General features: G+C 39.2%; 1 protein-coding gene across 5 annotated transcripts in view; it reads left to right on the plus strand.

Annotated features, from left to right (window-relative positions):
* zzef1 (zinc finger, ZZ-type with EF hand domain 1) overlaps positions 1-23,042 on the plus strand; it is a 264,244-nt gene that overhangs the window by 25,778 nt on the left and 215,424 nt on the right. For 4 of the 5 annotated variants that reach the window (XM_073053829.1, XM_073053832.1, XM_073053830.1 and 1 more), the window contains exons 2-5: positions 7,557-7,701; positions 17,655-17,849; positions 20,213-20,393; positions 21,108-21,307. In XM_073053829.1, the coding sequence (XP_072909930.1) occupies positions 7,557-7,701; positions 17,655-17,849; positions 20,213-20,393; positions 21,108-21,307 (721 nt within the window). The remainder of the gene's footprint in view (positions 1-7,556; positions 7,702-17,654; positions 17,850-20,212; positions 20,394-21,107; positions 21,308-23,042) is intronic. The other variant, XM_073053831.1, reaches the window with a different exon arrangement.

The raw sequence follows: 23,042 nt of genomic DNA on the forward strand, positions 1-23,042 counted from the left end.
ATAGGAACAGGGAGCATTACAGGCTTAGTCATCCTTAAGTCCATCACCATCTCCTAATGTTGATCTGCAAATGATTCAGCTTGTACCATTTGACATAGTTCTCCACCAGAGCCCTGTATTCATTCTCCTGTCCTCCCTTTATACACTTAACTTGCTGAGTCATCAGAGAATTTCTGCAGATGACATGACTCACGTCGTATCTAAAGTCAGAGGTATACAAGGTGAACAGGAAGGGAGCTATTACAGTCAGTGTTGCTTGACTATAGATATAGTTACTCTATTGATCCCAAAGGAAATTAGTGTCACAGTTGCACTGTTGTAACTATATGTTAACTATAACTATATGTAACTATGTGGTTTTCTGTAGGTCTTGTAGCTTTAGTTTTTGGTTTGTTGGGTGGTAGAGTTGGTCTCCTGACTTGGTGTGTCTGGGTAGTCTTGTTTGGTCTGGTGGTTTGGAGCTCCTTTCCGGGGAACGCGCTAAGATGGTAGCGCGATATTAATATGCAGCAGCCTCTCCGGACTCTGGATTGGGGATTGCCAAACATTATGTGGATTTTCTCTTTTTCAATCTTTTTATTATTATTATTAATATCAACATAATAAGATTAATACATAGATAGTGGGATTACAAACTTACAAATTTATACTGAACGTGAAAGGATACACAAGCAATAGTTACAATATAATTAAGTCTTCCCAAATCATGAATGATACAAATAACATATAAACAAAGCAAAACTAGGTTATATCATAATATATAAAAAAAAACAAAAAAGAGAAAAAGAAAAAAAAATTATGCTAAAAAACTAATCTAACAACCTAGTAACTAATAAAGAGAAAAAAGAAGAAAAAAGAGAGAAAAAAAATAATAAAAAAGGGCTGTTTATAATATCTATAAAAAAATACAAAATCATCAGTGTCGCCAACTCCAATCCTCTCAACATATGTATAATCAAAACTGTAAAAACGAATAGGTTTGGAACAGGGTCTCATTACATCTTATGAAAATATTGAATAAATGGTCTCCATGTCTTTTCAAATTTAATAGAAGGGTCAAATACAACACTTCTAATTTTCTCCAAATTTAGACATAACATAGTTTGAGAAAGCCAATGAAATACGGTAGGGGGATTAATTTCTTTCCAATTCAACAAAATAGACCTTCTAGCCATTAATGTAAGAAATGCAATCATTCGACAAGCAGAAGAAGATAAATGGATTGAGTCCATCATTGGTAAACCAAAAATTGCAGTAATAGAATGAGGTTGTAAATCAATGTTCAATACCGTGGAAATAATATCAAAAATGTCTTTCCAATATTTTTTCAAAAGTGGACATGACCAAAACATATGAGTTAAAGACGCTATCTCAGAATGACATCTGTCACAAATAGGATTTATATAGGAATAAAAACAAGCCAATTTATCCTTGGACATATGAGCCCTGTGCACAACTTTAAACTGTATTAATGAATGTTTAGCACATATAGATGATATATTGACTAATTGAAGAATTTTATCCCAATTCTCAATAGGGATAGTAAGGTTAAGTTCTCTTTCCCAATCATTTTTAATCTTATAGAGGGGCTCTGAATGTATTTTCATAATTATATTGTAGAGTTTTGATATTACACCTTTCTGAGAAGGATTTAGTTCTAACAAATTCTCCAAAATACCCGAAGTCTCAAGATTTGGAAAGGTAGGAAGTACAGTATTTAAGAAATTCCTAATCTGTAAATATCTAAAAAAATGAAATCTAGGCAAATTATATTTATTAGATAATTGTTCAAAAGACATAAAACAATTATCCAAAAATAAATCGGAAAATCGTAGTAATCCTTTAGTCTTCCAAGCTGAATAAGCTTGGTCTATAATAGAAGGATAAAAAAAGAAATTGGATACAATAGGAATAGTTAAAACAAACTGATTCAACCCAAAAAATTTCCAAAATTGAAACCATATACGTAAAGTATGTTTAACTATCGGATTGTCAATTCGTTTCTGCAATTTAGAAAGAGCAAAGGGAAGAGAAGACCCTAAAATAGAACCCAATGAAAATCTTTGTACAGATTTAGTTTCCAGGTTCACCCAATGAGGGCTAAGAGATAAATCCCAATCCTTTAACCAACATATCAAATATCGGATATTAACTGCCCAATAATAAAATCTAAAATTAGGCAATGCCAATCCACCTTCCTTCCTTGTCTTCTGTAAATATTTTTTACCTAATCTAGGATTTTTATTCTGCCATATATATGAGGAAATTTTTGAATCAACATTAGCAAAAAAAGATTTCGGAATAAAAATTGGTACCGCTTGAAATATATATAAGAACTTGGGTAAAATAATCATCTTAATAGCATTAATCTGACCTATCAGAGATAAAGATAATGGTGACCATTTAGTGAACAAACATTTAATCTGATCAATTAAGGGTAAAAAATTAACCTTAAATAACTCCTTATAATTTTTTGTAATTTTAATCCCTAAGTATATAAGAGTGATTAACTAATTTAAAAGGTAAATTTCCATAAATTGGAACCTGTCTATTTAAAGGAAACAATTCACTCTTATTAAGATTTAATTTATACCCAGAAAAATTACTAAATTGAGCCAACAGTGATATAACTGCAGGAATGGATTTCTCAGGATCAGAAATAAATAATAATAAATCATCTGCGTATAATGATAACTTATGTATATCCATCCCACGAGTAATGCCAAAAATGTTCGGTGATTCTCTAATAGCAATTGCCAAAGGTTCTAAAGCAATATCAAATAATATTGGACTAAGAGGACAACCTTGTCTAGTACCCTGAAATAAACAAAAAAAGGGAGATCTTTGATTGTTAGTAAAAACCGAGGCTACTGGAGTATGATATATCAGTTTAATCCAGGAAAAGAATGTCGGACTAAAATTAAACTTCTCAAGCACAGTAAATAAGTATGGCCATTCAACTCTATCAAATGCTTTCTCCGCATCTAATGAAATGACACATTCTGAGGTGCTACGTGAAGGAGTATAAACAATATTCAATAATCTCCTAATATTGAAAAAAGAATAACAATTTTTAATAAAACCAGTTTGATCTTCCGAGATAATTTGAGGTAATACCTTCTCCAGCCTAGATGCCAGTAACTTGGAAAAGATCTTGGAATCTACATTCAATAAGGATATTGGTCTATAGGATGCACAGTCAGTAGGGTCTTTATCTTTTTTCAATATTAAAGAAATGGAAGCTCTATAAAAAGATTGTGGCAGTTTACCCAATCTAATTGCTTCTTCAAAAACCTTGCATAACCAAGGAGAAAGAGTAGAGGAAAAGCACTTAAAAAATTCCACTGTATACCCATCTGGACCTGGTGCTTTCCCAGAATTCATAGAGGAAATAGTCCCTTTAATTTCTGCATCCGTAATAGGAGTTTCTAATATTGAAAGATCATCTGATGATAATTTTGGAAAATTCAATTTCTCAAGAAAATCATACATGGTATTATGATCATGAGGGAATTCAGAATGATACAGGGAGGTATAAAAATCTTGAAAAGATTTGTTTATCTCATCATGGTCAACTGTCAATTCACCATTCTGTTGACGAATCTTAATAATTTGACGTTTAACCAAAGCATTCTTCAATTGATTAGCTAACAGTTTACCCGATTTATCACTATGTATATAAAAATCAGATCTGGTTTTCATTAATTGATTTTCAATCGAAGATGTAAGTAATAAACTGTGTTCCATTTGAAGTTCAACCCTTTGTTTGTAAAGCTCCTTACTAGGAGCAATCGAATATTTCTTGTCAATTTCTTTAATTTTATCAACCAATAAAAGAGTTTCCTTCTTAATACGTTTTCTCAAACCAACGGAATAGGAGATAATCTGTCCACGTATATATGCTTTAAAAGTGTCCCAAAGTGTTCCGCAAGAAATATCATCCGTGGAATTAGTTGAAAAGAAGAAATCGATCTGTTCCTTCATAAATTTAATGAAATCCGGATCTTGCAGTAAGGTAGAATCAAATCACCATTGCCTAACACTAGAAGCTGTATCCATAAATTTAATAGAAAATTCCAATGGAGCATGATCAGAGATGGCTATAATATCATAATTACAACCAATTACAGATGGAATAAAACGAGAGTCAATAAAAAAATAATCAATTCTCGAGTAAGAATGATAAACATGCGAGAAAAATGAAAACTCTTTGTCCTTAGAATGCCGAAATCTCCAAATATCGAAAATTCTATTATCAGTCAAAAAAGAATTAATGTAAGTGGCTGACTTATTAGGTAAAGTCTGAGTGGATATAGATCTGTCCAGCAAAGGATTTAAACAACAATTAAAGTCACCACCCATTAACAACATATATTCATTTAGATTAGGTAGAGGAGTAAATAAGGACTTAAAAAAATCAGGATAATCCACATTTGGAGCATAAACATTAACCATAGCAACCTTTTTGTTAAAAAGTAACCCAGTAATTAACAAAAATCTACCATTTGGATCCGAAATAATATCGTGTTGGACAAATGTGATTGAGGAGTCAATAAAAATTGAAACTCCCTTTACTTTGGCATTCGAATTCGAATGATACTGTTGACCCCTCCAAAACCTAAAAAAACGTTGATTGTCCTCTTTCTTCACATGAGTTTCTTGTACAAAAATAATATGTGCATTCAGTCTTTGGAATACTTTGAAAATCTTTTTCCGTTTAATCGGATGGTTTAAGCCATTAGTATTCCAAGAGACAAAATTAATGGTCTGAGCCATATTTCTAAAATCAGCCCTTTGGTATATAAAGAGTTAACCAAATTATGAACTCATGCACCTGGAAGAGGAACAAAAATAAGGGGCGGACCCGGAAGTGACGACATCGCGGACATTTTAGTAGTTCAAAATCAGCCCAAATTAAAAAAAAACTAAAAAAAACTGGTAAAAAGAACGATAGATTTAGAAAAGAAACTCCCATCCCCCACCCAAGAAGAAAAAGCTCATCCCGAACCTGGAGAAGGCTGGGAAAAAAAAAGAATGATACTAAATCTACCCCCGTGTCAGCAGAAGGCAACTCCAAATATATAAAGGAGAGAAAAAAAAGATCCACCCAAACTTCAAAAAAGTAATTATCACTCTAAAACAAACTTCTTAATATAATTGCTAGTAAAAAAAACCAAAAAGAATATAAACACTAGTAACTTATAAATCGGGTTAAAACCCAAACAAAAAAAAGTTAAAATGTGATAAGAAATGCATTATAGGAAGAAGATGAGAGAAAAAAAAATGGCGAAATAAAAAAAAAGCAAGAAATATTTTAGAGAGGAAACCGCCATCTTAGTCACACAAAAAATGAAAAGGATATATATCAAATCATTAAAAAAATTCACCTTCAAAGGGTTAATAATAATGACCAAAAATAAAGTACAGTGGTTAAAGTAAGTAAAATAAGAAGATTAGTACGTCAAAAAAAAACTTTAATTAGAATATAAAATATAGAATAAACCTACACCAATAGCTAGAAACAAAATCTGGTTTTGGAAACAAAAATTATCTTGTAACAATCAAAATCACTCATTTATTAGAAACGAGAGTCCAAAGCAGTAGGATAATTCTCATCCAGAAAGCTTTGAGCTTCAGATGTGGAGAGAAAAACACGCCGTGGTGCATTCGGAGGCGAGATTCTAAGCTTCGCAGGGTATAAAAGCGCTGGTTTTAGATTTTTCTCATAACATTCGGACATCAGAGGTTTAAAAAGAAGCCTTGCCTTCATTACTTCTGGGCTAAAATCCTCCACTAATCTAAACTCGAAATCTTTGAATTTAACCATCCCTAAACGCCGAGCCACACGAATAAGTTGCTCTTTGACATGCACATAATGAAATCGCACAATTACAACAGGTGGTTTAGATGAAGAACTTGATGATCGGCACATAATTCTGTGGGCGCGATCAAGTAACGGAGGACTGTCTGGGAATACAGAAGGGAACGCATCCTTTAAAAGTTGAGCAAAATACTTCGAGGGGTCCCCTTGTTCAATACCTTCCGGGAGACCAAGTATGCGTAAGTTCTGTCTTCTGGACCGATTTTCAAAGTTGACACTCTTGGCTTTAAGTGTTTCCACCTGTTTAATCGTCAAAGATAATTTCTGCTCCAGTTTTTCGATTATCAAGTCTCATTTCCAAGCGTCCTCTTGCAAAGTTGCAATTAGAGCTTGCTGCTGTTTAACTACTGAATCAGTCTTATCCATCGAATCCTGGAAAGCCTTTAAATCTTGTTTGAAAGTTTGTCGTTGTTCTTCAAATTTTTCATTTAAGAGCTCCAATAACATATCATAAGTCAATTCAGTACGCTTAGGATCGGTCTTTTTTTTATTTCCGTTGCCGTTAGAATCTTTCCCAGGGTCTCGCCCTTTAGATCTTAAAGCCATTTCTGTACTCATTTCTTCAAATTTCACAGTACACTCTTAAAGATAAGTCCAAAAAAGTAGCAAGAATCTTTTGGTGTAGGTAAAAGTAAGTTAAATAAGGGTGATCATAGGTTAAGAAAAGTAAAGGTTATGGAGCAAATCTGAAACAGTACTCACTCCATGAGCGTCTCCTGGTGACCTGACGTTATGTGGATTTTCTGGTGTAGTCTGTTTTGTCATGTGTTTTTGTGATATCATTCTGGAGGAATGTTGTCTCATTTTTTAACTGCATTGCATTTGTGGTTTCTAAATGACAATAAACTGAAATTCAATTTGATTCATTACAAGTGCACAGATATATAAATATTGCAAGAAAAGTAGAGAGAGTAAAAAATAAATTACAGCTCTGAACTGCACAAACTGTAGTCTGCCAGTAAGGAAGAGGTAAGTATATGGTCATCCACTATGGTAGAAGCAATAAAGGCGTAGACTATTTTCTAATCGGGGAGAAAATTCAGAAGTCAGAATTGAAAAGGGACTTGTGCATTGGTCAGACTGCACTTGGAGAAATTGTGAGCAGTTTTGGGCCCCTTATGGATATGCCAGCATTGGAGAGGGTCCAGAGGTGATTTACAAGAATGATCCTGGGGATGGAAGGGTTAACACATGAGGAGCTATGGGCCTGTACTGAAGTTTAGAAGAATGGTGGGGAGGGAATCTAATTGAAACCTATTGAATATTGAAAGGCAGTGGACGTGGTGAGGATGTTTAATCGGGGAGGGGGAGGAGGAATCTAGGACCAGTGGGCACAACCTCCGAATAGGGTGTCCCTTTAGAACAAAGATGAGGAGGAATTCTTCTTGTCAGAGGGTGGTGCATATGTGGAATTCATTGCCAAAGACTGCAGTGGAGGCTAAATCATTGGGTATATATAAAGTAGAGGTTGAGAGGTTTGTGATTAATAGGGTTCACTGGTTATGGGGAGAAGGCTGAAGAACGGGATTCAGAGGGGTAATAAATCAGCCATGCTTGAATGACTGGATGGGCTAAATGGCCTAATTCTACTCCCATGTCTTAATGGCCTTCGGTCTTTTGACTTGCAGCCTTGGCAATACCTTGCTGTGTCACTTTTGGCAGTATTTTTTAACAGGCGTTTGCTCAGTTTGATGCAGAGGGAGATGGCACAGTTGCTGTGGAGAACATGTTGGAGTCATTGAAAACCTCTGGCGGAGCTAATCTGCGGGGAGAATTAAGTCACGTGATTCGACAGTTACAAGGATGTTCCCTAACTCCAGGTGAGGGGAGCCTGATTGGTATATTGATTAACATCTTGATTCTATTGTGTTTCTTGTATTTACTGTGGATACCCACAAGAAAATGAATCTGGGGACATGTATGTGCTTTGGTAATAAATTTACTTTGAACTGTACAGAAATTACAGTCTAATGGGTTTTTCCTGTTCTACTCACATTATACTTGTGACTGTGTAGCTCATGTGTTGTATTTAAGCTTGCTGATGGCACTGTTGTTGTTGGCTGAATCATGGGTGGTGGTGAATCTGCATATAGGAGGGAGATTGAAGAGAGGTGCCAGAAAACAACCCCATAATCAACGTCATCAAGACCAGGGAGCTGATTATTGGCTGCAGATGGGAAACCAGAGGCCCACGAGCAAGCGAGCTGGTGTGTACACTAATATCTTCAACCTCTCGCTCCAGCAGTGTGTGGTTCCCACCAACTTTAAGCAGGCTTCAATTCTATTGGTGCCCAAAAGAGTGTGATAACTTGCTTCAAAGGCTATCACCCAGTGGCACTTGCATCCACAGTGATGAAGTGTATTGAGAGGCTGGTGTTGAAACAGATCAGCTCCTGTCTAGTGGCACCCTGGATCTGCTCCAACTTACCTAGCAGAGTAACAGCAGATACCACCTCATTGACTCTTCACACAACCCTGGAAAATCTGGACAGCAAAGATGCATACATCACGATGCTCTTTATCAATTACAGATCATCCCCTCAAAACTAATCAGTAAACTCCAAGAACTGGGCCTCAATACCCCCCATGTGAATCCTAGATTTCGTCACTTGTAGATCCCATTCAGTTCCGATTGGCAAAAACATCTGCCTCCCGAACTCCGTCAGCACAGGAGCACTGCAGGGATGTGTACTTAGCCCATTGCTCCTCAAACTGTGTGGCTAAGGACAACTCCAACACCATATACAAGTTTGCTGATGACACCACTGTTGTGGGCTCAACCAGCATACAGGAGGGAGACTGAAAACTTGGCTCAGTGATGTAATAACAACAACCACTCAGCAAGACCAAGGAACTGATTGTAGCCTTCAGGGGAGGGAAACTAGAGGTCCATGAGCCAGTCCTCATCAGAGGTGGAGAGGGTCAGTAGCTTTAAATTCCTTGTTGTCACTATCTTAGATGACCTGTCCTGGACCCATCAGATAAATGTAATTGCAAAGAAAGCATGGTGGGCCCCTTAGTCTGTGGAGTTCAGCATATCATCAAAAGCCTTGTCAAACTTCTATAGATGTGTGGTAGAAGGTGTGCTGACTGGCTGTGTTATGGCCTAGTATGGGAACACCAGTGCCCTTGAGTGGGAAAATCCTACAAAAGATAGCGGATTCTGCACAGTACATCACAAGTAAAACCCTCCCATTCATTGAGTACATTTACATGAAAAGTTGCCATAGAAAAGCAGCATCCATCATCAAAGATCCTCACCACCCAGGCCGTGCTCTTCGCTCACTGCTGCCATCAGGTAGAAAGCACAGGTGCCTCAGGACTCGCACCACCAGATTCAAGAACTCGAACCGTATGGCTCTTGAACAAAAGGAGATAATTACACATTCTATTTCTGGTATTCCCAGAACCAATGATTTGACTTTGAGGACTCTTTATCTTGATATTTCATGATTATTATTTATTGCCATTTATTTATATTTGCATTTGCACACTTTGTTGTCCATTGATCCTGTTTACAATTATTCTATAGATTTGCTAAGCATGCCCGTAAGAAAAAGAATCTCAGGGTTTTAGAAACATAGAAAACCTACAGCACAATACAGGCCCTTCGGCCCACAAAGTTGTGCCGAATATGTCCCTATGGTAGAAGTTATTACGGTTACCCATAGCCCTCTAATTTTTCTAAGCTCCATGTACCTATCCAAAAATCTCTTAAAAGACCCTATCGTATCCGCTTCCACCACCATTGCCGGCAGCCTATTCCACGCACTCACCACTCTGAGTAAAAAAAGAAAAAACTTACCCCTGACATCTCCTCTGTACCTACTCCCAAGCACCTTAAACCTGTGCCCTCTTGTGGCAGCCATTTCAGCCCTGGGAAAAAGCCTCTGACTATCCACATGATCAATGCCTTTCATCATTTTATACACCTCTATCAGGTCACCTCTCATCCTCTGTTGCTCCAAGGAGAAAAGGCCGGGTTCACTCAACCTGTTTTCATAAGGTATGCTCCCCAATCCAAGCAACATCCTTGTAAATCTCCTCTGCACCCTTTCTATGGTTTCTATATCCTTTCTGTAGTGAGGCGACCGGAACTGAGCACAGTACACCAAGTGGGGTCTGACCAGGGTCCTACATAGTTGCAACATTACCTCTCAGCTGCTAAATTCAATTCCACGATTGATGAAAGCCAATGCTCCGTACGCCGCCTTAACCACAGAGTCAACCTGCGTAGCAGCTTTTTGTGTCCTATGGACTCGGACCCTAAGATCCCTCGGATCCTCCACACTGCCGTGAGTCTTACCATTAATACTATATTCTGCCATCATATTTGACCTACCAAAATGAACCACCTCACACTTATCTGGGTTGAAATCCATCTGCCACTTCTTAGCCCAGTTTTGCATCCTATCAATGTCCCGTTGTAACCTCTGACAGCCCTCCACACTATTCACAACACCCCCAACCTTTGTGTCATCAGCAAACTTACTAACCCATCCCTTCGCTTCCTCATCCAGGTCATTTATAAAAATCACAAAGAGTAGGAGTCCCAGAACAGATCCCTGAGGCACACCACTTGTCACTGACCTCAATGCAGAATATGACCCATCTACAACCACTCTGCTTTCTGTGGGCAAGCCAGTTTTGGATCCACAAAACGATGTCCCCTTGGATCTCATGCCTCCTTACTTTCTCAATAAGCCTTACATAGGGTACCTTATCAAATGCCTTGCTGAAATCCATATACACTACATCTACTGCTCTTCCTTCATCAATGTGTTTAGTCACATCCTCAAAAAATTCAATCAGGCTGTTAAGGCACGATCTGCCCTTGATAAAGCCATGCTGACTATTTCTAATCATATTATACCTCTCCAAATGTTCATAAATCCTGTCTCTCAGAATCTTCTCCATCAACTTACCAACCACTGAAGTAAGACACACTGGTGTATATTTTACTGGGCTATCTCTACTCCTTTTCTTCAATAACGGAACAACATTCGCAACCCTCCAATCCTCCAGAACCTCTCCTGTCCCCATTGATGATACAGAGGTCATCGCCAGAGGCTGAACAATCTTTTCCCTCATCTCCCACAGTAGCCTGGGGTACATGTCATCTGGTCCTGGTGACTTATCCAACTTGATGCTTTCCAAAAGCTCCAGCACATCCTCTTTCTTAATATCTACATGCTCAAGCTTTTCAGTCCACTGTAAGTCATCACTATGATTACCAAGACCCTTTTCCATATTGAATATTGAAGTAAAGTATTCATTAAGTACCTCTGCTATTTCCCCCAGTTCCATACACACTTACTCACTGTCACACTTGATAGGTCCTATTCTTTCACGTCTTATCCTCTTGCTCTTCATATACTTGTAGAATGCCTTGGGGTTTTCATTAATCCTGCCCTCCAACGCCTTCTCATGGCCCCTTCTGGTTCTCCTAATTTCCTTCTTAAGCTCCTTCCTGTTAGCCTTATAATCGTCTAGATCTCTAACATTACCTAGCTCTCTGAACCTTTCGTAAGCTTTTCTTCTTGACTAGATTTACTACAGCCTTTGTACACCACAGTTCCTGTACTCTACCATAGCTTCCCTGTCTCATTGGAATGTACCTATCCAGAACTCCACACAAATATCCCCTGAACATTTGTCACATTTCTTCCGTACCTTTCCCTGAGAACATCTGTTCCCAATTTCCTGCCTGATAGCCTCAAAATTCCCCTTACTCCAATTATTCTCTAGTGCCTTTAACACCATCCAGCCCAAGATCTTAAGGCACAAACTAATGGAGATGGGAGTAGACTCTCACATGGTGGATTGGATAGTGGACTACTTGACAGATAGACCTCAGTATGTGCGGTTGGGAGACTGTAGGTCTGACACGGTGGTCAGCAGCACAGGGGCGCCGCAGGGAACCGTACTCTCTCCGGTCCTGTTCACCCTGTACACATCAGACTTCCAATATAACTCAGAGTCCTGCCATGTGCAGAAGTTCGCTGATGACACGGCCATAGTGGGGTGTGTCAGGAATGGACAGGAGGAGGAGTATAGGAAACTGATACAGGACTTTGTGATATGGTGCAACTCAAACTACCTGCGTCTCAATATCACCAAAACCAAGGAGATGGTGGTGGACTTTAGAAGATCTAGGCCCCATATGGAGCCAGTGATCATTAATGGAGAACGTGTGGAGCAGGTTAAGACCTACAAGTATCTGGGAGTACAGTTAGACGAGAAGCTTGACTGGACTGCCAACACAGATGCCTTGTGCAGGAAGGCACAGAGTCGAATGTACTTCCTAAGAAGGTTGGCGTCATTCAATGTCTGTAGTGAGATGCTGAAGATGTTCTATAGGTCAGTTGTGGAGAGCGCCCTCTTCTTTGTGGTGGCGTGTTGGGGAGGAAGCATTAAGAAGAGGGACGCCTCACGTCTTAATAAGCTGGTAAGGAAGGCGGGCTCTGTCGTGGGCAAAGTACTGGAGAGTTTAACATCGGTAGCTGAGCGAAGGGCGCTGAGTAGGCTACGGTCAATTATGGATAACTCTGAACATCCTCTACATAGCACCATCCAGAGACAGAGAAGCAGTTTCAGTGACAGGTTACTATCGATGCAATGCTCCTCAGACAGGATGAAGAGGTCAATACTCCCCAATGCCATTAGGCTTTACAATTCTACCGCCAGGACTTAAGAACTTTTTAAAAGCTATTATTAATGCTTTTTGAGACGGTGATTTAGATGCATATCATATTTTTTTACTGAGTTAAGTATTGTATGTAATTAGTTTTGCTACAACAAGTGTATGGGACATTGGAAAAAAAAGTTGAATTTCCCCATGGGGATGAATAAAGTATCTATCTATCTATCCTCTAAACGCTTTTCTAACTTGTCTGTTCCTATCTCTCTCCAATGCTATTGTAAAGGAGATAGAATTATGATCACTATCTGCAAAATGCTCTCCCACTGAGAGATCTGACACCTAACCAGGTTCATTTCCCAATACCAAATTAAGTACAGTCTCTCCTCTAGAGAGATGGGAGAATAGTTTAGCTCATGGTGGAGTGGCGGAGCAGACTCGATGGGCCGAATGGCCTACTTCTGCTCCTTTGTCTTGTGATCTTGTAGGCTTATCTACATACTGTGTCAAGAAACCTTCCTGAACACACCTAACAAACTCCAAGCCATCTATAGTAGCCCTGTTACTATTGGGTGGCCTAAAAAAAACTCCCAGTGGAGATATTGACCCCTTCCTGTTCTTAACCTTCACCCACAGAGACTACAAGGACAATCCGTCCATGACTTCCACCTTTTCTGCAGCTGTGGCACTGTCCTGATCAGCATGCCACGCCCCCACCTCTTTTGCCTCCCTCCCTGTCCTTTCTGAAACATCTAAAACCTGGCACTTGAAGTAACCAATCCTGTCCCTGAGCCATCCAAGTCTCTGTAATGGCCACCACATCATAGCGCCAAGTGCCAATCTACAATCTAAGCTCCTCCACTTTGTTCACAATACTCCTTGTGTTAAAATAGACGCATCTCAAACAGTCGGTCTGAGCGCGTCCCTTCTCTATCACCTACCTATCCTCCCTCGCACACTGTCTCCAAGCTTTCTCTATTTGTGAGCCAACCTCCTCTTCCCCAGTCTCTTCAGTTTGGTTCCCACCCCCAACAATTCTAGTTTAAACTCTCCCCAGTAGCCTTAGCAAACCTGCCCACCAGGATATTGGTCCCCTGGGATTCAAGTGCACGCTGTCCTTTTTGTACAGGTCACACCTGCCCCAAAAGAGGTCCCAATGATCCAGAAATCTGAATCCCTGCCCCCTGCTCCAATCCATCATCCAAGCATTTATCCTCCACCTCATTCTATTCCAATACTCTCTGTCATGTGGCACAGGCAGTAATCCCAAGATTACTACCTTTGCGGTCTTGCTTCTCAACTTCCTTCCCAACTCCCTGCCGTCTGTTTTCAGGACCTCTTCCCTCTTCCTGCCTATGTCATTGGTACCAATATGTACCACGACCTCTGGCTGTTCTCCTTCCCACTTCAGGATGTCATGGACGCGATCAGAAGCATCCCAGACCCTGGCACCTGGGAGGCAAACAACCATCCGAGTTTCTTTCCTGCGTCCACAGAATCACCTGTCTGATCCCCTAACTATAGAGTCCCTATCACTACTGCATTTCTCTTCCTTTCCCTACCCTTCTGAGCCACAGGGCCGGACTCTGTGCCAGAGGTACTGCCACTTCCCCTGGGTAGGCTGTCCCCCCAACAGTACTCAAACAGAAGTACTTAGTGTTCAGGGGTACAGCCACAGGGGTACTCTTTAGTACCTGACTATTCCCCTTGCCCCTCCTGACTGTGACCCACTTGTCTGTCTCCTGTGGCCCTGGTGTGACCACCTGCCTATAACTCCTTTCTATCACCTCCTCGCTCTCCCTGACCAGACGAAAGTCATTGAGCTGCATCTCCAGTTCTCTAACGCGGTCCCTTAGGAGCTGCAGCTCGACACACCTGGTGCAGATATGGCCATCCGGGAGGCTGAGAGACTCCAGGACTTCCCATGTTTGACACCGAGCACAGAACACCAGCCTCACACACATACTTCCTTTCCGCAATTAACACAAGTAAACCTACCTCGCCTTGTCCCGTTACCGCCAAAGCCCTGTCACTCTGCTACCCTCTCACTCTTTTACCTGTTGGATATGGCAGTCTTCTTTTTAAACTTTTCCCGCTCTACTGGCGCCTGTGCAGTCTTGCCTGTCTTTACCCCGAGTAGTAAAATGCCTTTGCTCCGGAAATCCTTTGCTGTTCCACTCGCAGCTGCCTTGCTTCGAGTGGTGTCATGTATGTACTCAATAATAAATTTTACTTTGAACTTTTTTGAAGTTTGAAAATAAATTTAACTTTGATGTGGTAACATCAGTGTTTTGGCTGAGCTCATATCAAATAAGGATGTTAAATATAGATGCTTCTTGCAGTGTTTTCTTAGAAACTACACATTATTTATCTCCTTTTGATCTGCAGGTTCCATTAGTTAGACTACCTTGTGTTACAAATGTCAAATTATTTATACAGCAGATATGTACTATTTGGCCCACATTCTGTTATTGATACAACAGTGAGAATGCCTTTTGGAGAGATCCACATGAAATGATAGAAGGCAGCTGAGAAATGGCGCATGTTTCTTGCATATCACTGGACTCCAATTGTTACAAAGAGATGATTGGCTACAATTCAGAATACCAAAATGGTATTTAAAATGATCCAGTCAATATACTAGAGATATTCTTAGGAGCAATTTGTACATGGGGATTATGTATAATTAAAAACGTGTAGCAACATGTAAACTCAGACAGCAACATGCAGAACATATGTTGTAAATAAAATATACAGACAGCAAAGAAAAACAAATTCTTGTAACTATTTATGTTCTTACTCATGCCAACTCCTTTTTTAAAAAAAGTAAAATTTCCTTTCTGCTTGGATTTGTGCCACAGTCTCCAGCTGTGCCTGCCCTTTTCGTTGGCTATGTGGAACAGTCCATGTTTCAAGCCTTCCCTGGTAATGCTCCTCAACCCTTTGTGCTTCATTGACAGCCGCATTGGTGCTGCTTCATGTATTCATGCTAAGCTCATCAATTTCATCAACTTTGTCTCCAGCTTCCACCCTGTCCTTCAATTCACTTGGTCCATTTCTGACACCTCTCTCCCCATTCTCGATCTTCTTGTTTCCATCTCTGGAGACAATCTGTCCACCGATATCTTTTTTAAACCAACTGACTCCCATGGCTCTCTTGACTATATGCCTTCCCATCCTGTCTCTTATAAAAATGCCATTCTCTTTTCTCAGTTCCTTTGTCTCCACCCCATCTGTTCCCAGGACAAGGCTGTCCTCTCCAGGACATCAGAAATGTCTTTCTTCAAAGAACAGGTTTTCCCTTCCTCCACCATTAGCTCCTTTCCCTGGACATATGCCCTCACCTCATCTTCCTGCAGCTTTAACTGTGATAGACTTCCTCTTGTCCTCACCTACTACCCCATGGGCCTCCGCATCCAATACATCATTCTCCACAGCTTCTGCCATCTTCATTGGGGACCCTAGCACCTCCAAATTCTGCAGGAGTTAATCCCTACTTGATTCCCTTGTCCATTCTCCCAGCTGGCAGCCCTCCCCTCAATTCAGGGCCCCAGACACCTGCGAATCTGTTAGGATATAGAAGCTGCCCTTGCTTCTGCCTGCTCCGCATCACTGAGGCCCAGTGATGCTTTGTCGAGCACGATCCTCAAAAAGCAGGATTCCAGGTGGTCAACCCATTTTAATTCCGGTTCCAATCCCTATTCCCATTCCCACGACAGACCATGGCCAGATTGCCATGACGAGGTTACTGTCTGGTTGGAGGAGCAACACTTCATTCTATTTGGGTGGCCTCCAACCTGATGGCATGAACATTAATTTCTGCAATTTACAGTAATTTCTCCCCTTCCCCCTTCCCTCTTCAATTCCCTACTCGGCCCCACCCTCCAGGCAAATCACCTCTTAATGTGAACAAGACAAAGGAGATGGTTATCAACTTCAGAGGAACTCATACCCCTCACACTGCTCTTTACCTCAGTGGCTCAGCAGTGGAACCTACACGTATCTTTCAACTACATCACACACAACCTCTCATGGTCCCAAGACATATCCTACACAGTCAGCAAAGATCACCAATGCCTCTACTTTCCGTGGAGTTGGAGCTGGACTTTGCACATCCATAGACACGTCATTATACAGATGCACAGTAGAGGGCATCCTGACAAGCTGATCACTGCTTGGTTCAGAAACTGCTCCACAGCGGACAGGACGGCAATACGATGGGTAGTCAAAACTGCCCATCAGCACTAGTCTACTCGCCATTAAGGACAAGTGTACAGAAAGGTGTAGGAAAAGGTCCAGTAGCAACATGAAGGATCACACCCACTTCCATCAGGGAGGAGACTACAGATCACCAATGGCAGGCCCACCAGACTCAAAAACAGCTACTTTCTTCAAGCAGTAAGGAGAATCAACATCTCCACCCACTAATTTATTATTACCGTCAGTCATCTTATGTACAGTGTAGAGTCACTTTATGGACATACAATCAATCTGCGTATATAAGCTACCTTATGTGTATCAGCTATCCTGTGTATTTATTGTGTGTTCTTTTATTATGATTATTCTGTTCTTTATCTTAACGTGATTTTTTTGTACTTCATTGAATCTGGAGTTAGCCATTATTTTGTTCTCCTTACACTTGTGTACAGGAAATGACATTAAACAACCTTGAATTTGATTTTTTTTACCCCTTCTCTTCTCACCTGTCTATCACCTCCCCCCCGGTGCCCACCCTCCCTTTCTCCCATGGTCCACTCTCCTCTCCAAATCAAATTCCTTCTCCAGCCATTTGCTTTTTCCATTAATCACCTTCCAGCTTGTACTCTTCCTCTCCCTCCACCTTATTCTGGCTTCTCCCCCTTCCTTTCCAGTCCTAATGAAGGGTCTCGGCATGAAATGTTGACCGTTTATTCATTACCATAGATGCTGCTTGACCTGCTGAGTTCCTCCAACATTTTGTGTGTGTTGCTCTGGACTTGCAGCATCTGTAGAATCTCTTGTGTTCTTTTAGAGCCATCTCTTTTCATGAATCGGTGTCTCTAAATGTATTTGCTAATTCTTATGTACATTTCATTGATTTAGAAGTTGTTTGCTTGTTATTTGCATGTATTTATTTCTCCCCTTTCCTCCTAGGATTTGTTGACATCTTTTCAAAAAATAAGGAACGCATGGGTGTTCACGCTGCAAAAATCTTGCGTTTCCTCCACAGGAACAGAATCCCAAGTAATGCTATCCCATTTCCCATGATGGACAGCTATAACAACATTTGTGCCATGCGTTCCTCCGTTTTGAAGGATTGTCTAAAGCAATTGTTAGAGAAAAAGAACGGTAAGTTGTCAGATCTTCAAGTGGAATTTTATCATGTGAAAAGAGCACTAGTGAATCTTAATGTGGTTGGACTCAATTATCTTTTGCAACAATAAGCAATTGGTATTTGAAAGCGGTTTTAATAATGAAGATGCTTACTTGGACTAAATATCTTTTAAGTATTTCAATGGTTAGTGTTCTTTTGAGAATACCAGAGTTCTGGCTCTGTGGTTATTGGAATCCACTATGCATTTGTCCAAGTTAACATTAACTTAATTGACTCGCATGTTGAGTGCTGATCATGTTCACAGAACTCAATTTCTTAAAAAGTAGAAATCCTTTAAGATTAATTTTTCCATGCAGGAAAGTCCAGTTTACAGAGTAAATATGTCAAATTCTGAACCTATCCATTTTCTCTTGGAGACAGAGTGAATGTGCATCATGAATTAGCAGTACTTTTGAACTTTTTATTGGATCAATTTTATAACGAAAGCTATTTATGACTTGTTGAATTTGCATTTTGTAAAAATTGTTGTGATATTGAATTAAAGTGAAAATGTAGTTGTGATACCTCCATGCTAAAGAATAATCTTAGATGTTCACTTACAAGAGCCTTTCAGCAGAAGTTCTTGTTAGTGAGATGCAGTCTTGCAGTTTTTATATTGGGAAAACCTTTGTTTCAGGACCTGAGATATTAAACTGTTTGTGTTCAGTAAGTGAAGCAGAGGATCTTTTCCTTACAAGCTTTGCCTAATTAATACCTTAGCATATTCACTCTTCATTGGACAATGAGTGTCACATTTGTCACATGAGTGTCACACTAGAATAACATGAGAAATACTATTATGTTTGGTCAATGAGGCGCTTTCTGTTTACCTACTTAAATATCAAGCATCTTTGTAATGTAGCTTAGAAAAATCTGTATGATGATGGGACAATCTTCCTCTTTGTTTTATATCTTCGCATGGATTAAATCCAGTTTTGTCATCCTACAGTTTCTCTTCCTTTCAACATGAATTATGTGCCATGAATCTTTATTTTGTGGTTTGTTGTTAGTATTCATCTGATTTATTTTTAAAATGGAGTACGTTCTGTAAGATTTGTTTGTGTGTAAATGCTGGCGACAAGCCAAAAGAGTGTGAAAGGAGACAGGTACATAAAGGAAGTAACGTGAGCGCGTGCAAAGTGGCAGACTGAGTGGAGGAGTAAAAGGAAACAAATCACATTTCAGGCAAGAAAGAGAAATGAATCTTGGGCTGTCAGCTTACAGCTTGGAGTCTGAAAGGAACTAAGAGTGGGGGAATAACTTAGATATTTTAGATGAAAATACTATGTTCGTGGGACTGGTTAATCAGTAACTGATAGGTTAGGATGGTACAGTGACACTGTGGGTTGTGCAGAGATCTTGTGTTTCAGATTCTTGTAAAGAAAGATTTATAAAGATGATTATTCTTGTTTAGAGCAACAGAGGTCCACCAAACCTCAATGATAGGGGTCCAAGGCATAAAAGAGATTGGAAACCCCTGGTTTAGAGGGAGATGCACCAAACATGGACAAGTAAAGCGAGCTGGTGGGCACCGTGGATGAGTTGGGTCAGAGGGCCTGCTTCGATCATTCTATCGCTCTGTTAATGGAGTTTTAAAGACCAAGTTTAGGAGATCTTTGTGTCAAGGGAAGCAGCTGAATTTAAGTTTGGCTATAGGCTAGTTACAATCTAATGGAATAGCAAAGCACATACAAGTTGAATGTCCACTCATTTTACAGTGATAATTCATCATGTGATTAGTAACAGTAACACATCTGGCTGCTCAGTTTTGTAGACCCTTTTCCTCTAGGCTTCACTGAATGTGGTGATCACTGATGGGGTAATTTTAACCTTTTCTCACTTGGTGAAAGAAGTGTATTGTTTTGAAAACTATTGACATACATGCACGAAGAAGGAAGGTTGGTGTATAACCAGCAGAATTAGGCAAACATTTCATTTCCAGACATGAAGTCTAAATCATGTCCATGTTTGAAGTGAAGAGCTTGGCCAACTATGTTGCTTATGTTGGGAAGCATTTAGCAGCCTCTATTTTTCAAGCAAGACATAACCTTCAGCAATTCTATTTTTAAATTTTGATTTACTTCAGTTGATGACTTGGCCATCTGCTCTGGACATCAAGCTCATAAAAGAGAAACAGTTGATAGTTACATTTGAGGTCAATCCAACTAAATTGGATTGAGTACTTTTAGTCACTTTTTTCAAACTCCATGCGTGTTGTGCTGGAACTCAAGCCAAAACTATGCTGAGTCTCAAATGAAAGTATCACTAGTAGTTCCTAATTTGGCAGTCTCTTAATTTGTGTAGTATTATAACTAATGTATTTCCTTGTATCTCGCAGAAACAATTCAATGTTCAACAGATATGAATGGTAAAAGAGAGTTGGATAAGTTGAAGGTAGTAACTAAGTGCTACACCACCTTGGAAGCTTCCTCAAATTCAACTGATGTTGACAAGATGACCAATGGAGAAACAACCTCCTACTGGCAGTCAGATGGGAGCTCGTGTTCACACTGGATCAGGTGAGCAGACTAGTGCTGACAAAGAAAAGAAATTAAATTCTGAAGTGTAGTTCGAACTACTAATCGTTTGATTGTCTACTTAATCCTTTTATGCTATTTTGGTGAAAATGTGAAAAGAGCATTATATATTATGTTAATATTTATAAGAGACTAATTTAAACTAAGATCTCTAGGCGAAATGGAAAATAAAAAGGGCTGGAAACACTCAGCAGGCCAGGTGCTATCTATGCACGAGTAACATTTCAGATTGAAGACTCATTGTTAGGACACTGATTATATATCTCTGTCTTTACTACATCATTTTTCAGAGGTTTGTTTTATCTATTTCAAACTTTGAAGAAGTGTTGAGTTCAGAGGTTTTGATTTCTTCACAGAAACTGAATGAGTTGAATGTTTCTAACAATTTCTGTTTTGATTTTCTATCTAGCACTTAATTTCTATTCACGAGTTGGTAAACGGTGTGTCATGGTGCTGTATGTTGATTCTCCTTTCCTGCTGCCTCTTCCTGCTCAGAATGAAAAACTTTGAGTTTAGAAATCTCTGAGGAATTAAAGAGGGCATGGAGAAGATATGAAATAAAAACAAAACTGAAACTCTGCCCTCATGGTGAACTGGCTTTGTTCATCATTGTGCCCTGTGATAAATATCTCTTTGTGTTTTGCTTTTTAAAGAAGAAATGGACGTGGAAGAATGAATCTTAATTTTCTCTTGCAGGTTGCGCATAAAACCAGATGTTGTGCTGAAGCATTTGTCAATAGCAGTGTCGGCTAGTGATCAAAGTTACATGCCACAGCAGGTGACTGTGTCGTTGGGGAGGAATCCCAGTAACATGCAGGAAATCCGTGATGTTCGTATTCCCAGTAATATGACTGGATACATTACATTGCTGGAAAATGCAAACATCAATCACCCATGTAATTGTAGTTTTCTTTGTTACATAACAATAAGTCTTGTTAATATTGTCTTCTGTTAAGCAAGTAGTTCACACTTGATCTGAGGTTGTTCCAGTCATATTTGTCATATTGATGTGAAATCTGAAAATTGCTTTTTACACCATAGATGGAAACTACATTAAGTTTGATATCACCATGTTTAACTAACTTGAGAATATAGGAAATATTTTTAACTGAAAATACTTGTTTAATTCCTTTAGTTTGACAGTTGTTTCAAACATTATCTTAATGAAAAAAGAAACATTTTGCAATTGGTTATTATAGCTGGTAGTGACAAGTGAAAACATCATTTCTCATATTAATTTTTCTATTTTCTTAGCGTATGAGGACAACCAGTCATTTGTAGTTCTCACTCTCCCTTGCTCATGCTAATTAACAGCCCTTAATGTTCGTGCTAGCCACCTACTGTACTCTAGGGGTAATTAACAGTAGACCTATAACCGAATAAGCACCAAATCTAAGGGATGTGGGAAGAAACAGGACAGGGAGAATCCACATGGACATAGAACAGACAAGCTCCACAAAGAATCCCCAGGATCAGAATCGTGCCTGGATGGGATGGCTGCATCTCCTGCAGTGCCACAGTTCAGTTGCTGTCTATCCATCTTTTTTGGTCTGTTAATATATACAAGTATAAAATGAATGTGGTCTGTGTGGAACTGTAGTAAGCTTTGTATTACAACAGAAGTATTTATTATGTTGCCTTCTAAAAAAGGAAACTTTTCAAGATCTTGGGGAAAGGCAAGGGTAGTTTCAGGTGTGGATATGATGGCTGAATAGCTTTGTTTTGTTTTTCTGTTTCTATTAGTTAATTTCTTCATATTCTGCACCAGAAATTTGTGGAGAATTATGCACATCATTAAGAGTGTTGCATATGGCACATTATCTTTTGCATTATTTTCTAAGGAAAGCCTGCATGCTGCTAAATCATAGAGAAAATCCAAATATTATTTATTCAACATGATTGTTTTTGATGAACCAAAAATGCATTTTGTATAACATTTTGGCTGCCTTTTTTTGTAGTAACTTAGTTGTCCTGGGATTTGTAGTATCCCAACAACTCAAAAGTTAAAGAAACATTTTGACTACATTTTTAAATTTTGAAGTTGCATATTTACAGTTTCATAGCATACTATATATCGAACAGTTGATATATCTTTTGAAGATATAAGAGATTGTTACGAATTAGTGAACTACCAACTGAGTTACTAACTCATGGTTACTCATGAACAGTTCAGACAGAACACAGCATAGATGTGCAGTTTTTTTCAAAGAGTCAGAAAACCAATTGTTTTGGCTGTAACAACTTGCATTAAAAATCTTTCTTTTGCCCTAGCTGAAGCTTGAAAGATACTTTTGTAAAATCTAGGACAAGCTTATCAGAAAACATTTTAAAGTAATTTTTATTTATGGAAATGTGATTATTGATACTGCATTGTTCTTGTGCATATACATTGTTCTAATCAAATGATATTGAATGTCAGGTCATAGTTTTATTAAGCCCTAAAATAACTAAATATTTGGCAATAATTATAGCTATATATTGTGACTTTTAGGGTGAGAATTCCAGCTTGTTTCAGTTCTTTGCTCAAAGTGCAGTTTCTTTTTATTATGTACACTCTATCCTTGACCCTTCTGCTCCAGTTTGAATATTTTCTAGCTCTTCTCTTTGATGACTCTTTGGTCAACACTGACT

The sequence above is a fragment of the Hemitrygon akajei genome, chromosome 8 (assembly GCF_048418815.1).
Source record: "Hemitrygon akajei chromosome 8, sHemAka1.3, whole genome shotgun sequence".
NCBI lineage: Eukaryota > Metazoa > Chordata > Chondrichthyes > Myliobatiformes > Dasyatidae > Hemitrygon > Hemitrygon akajei.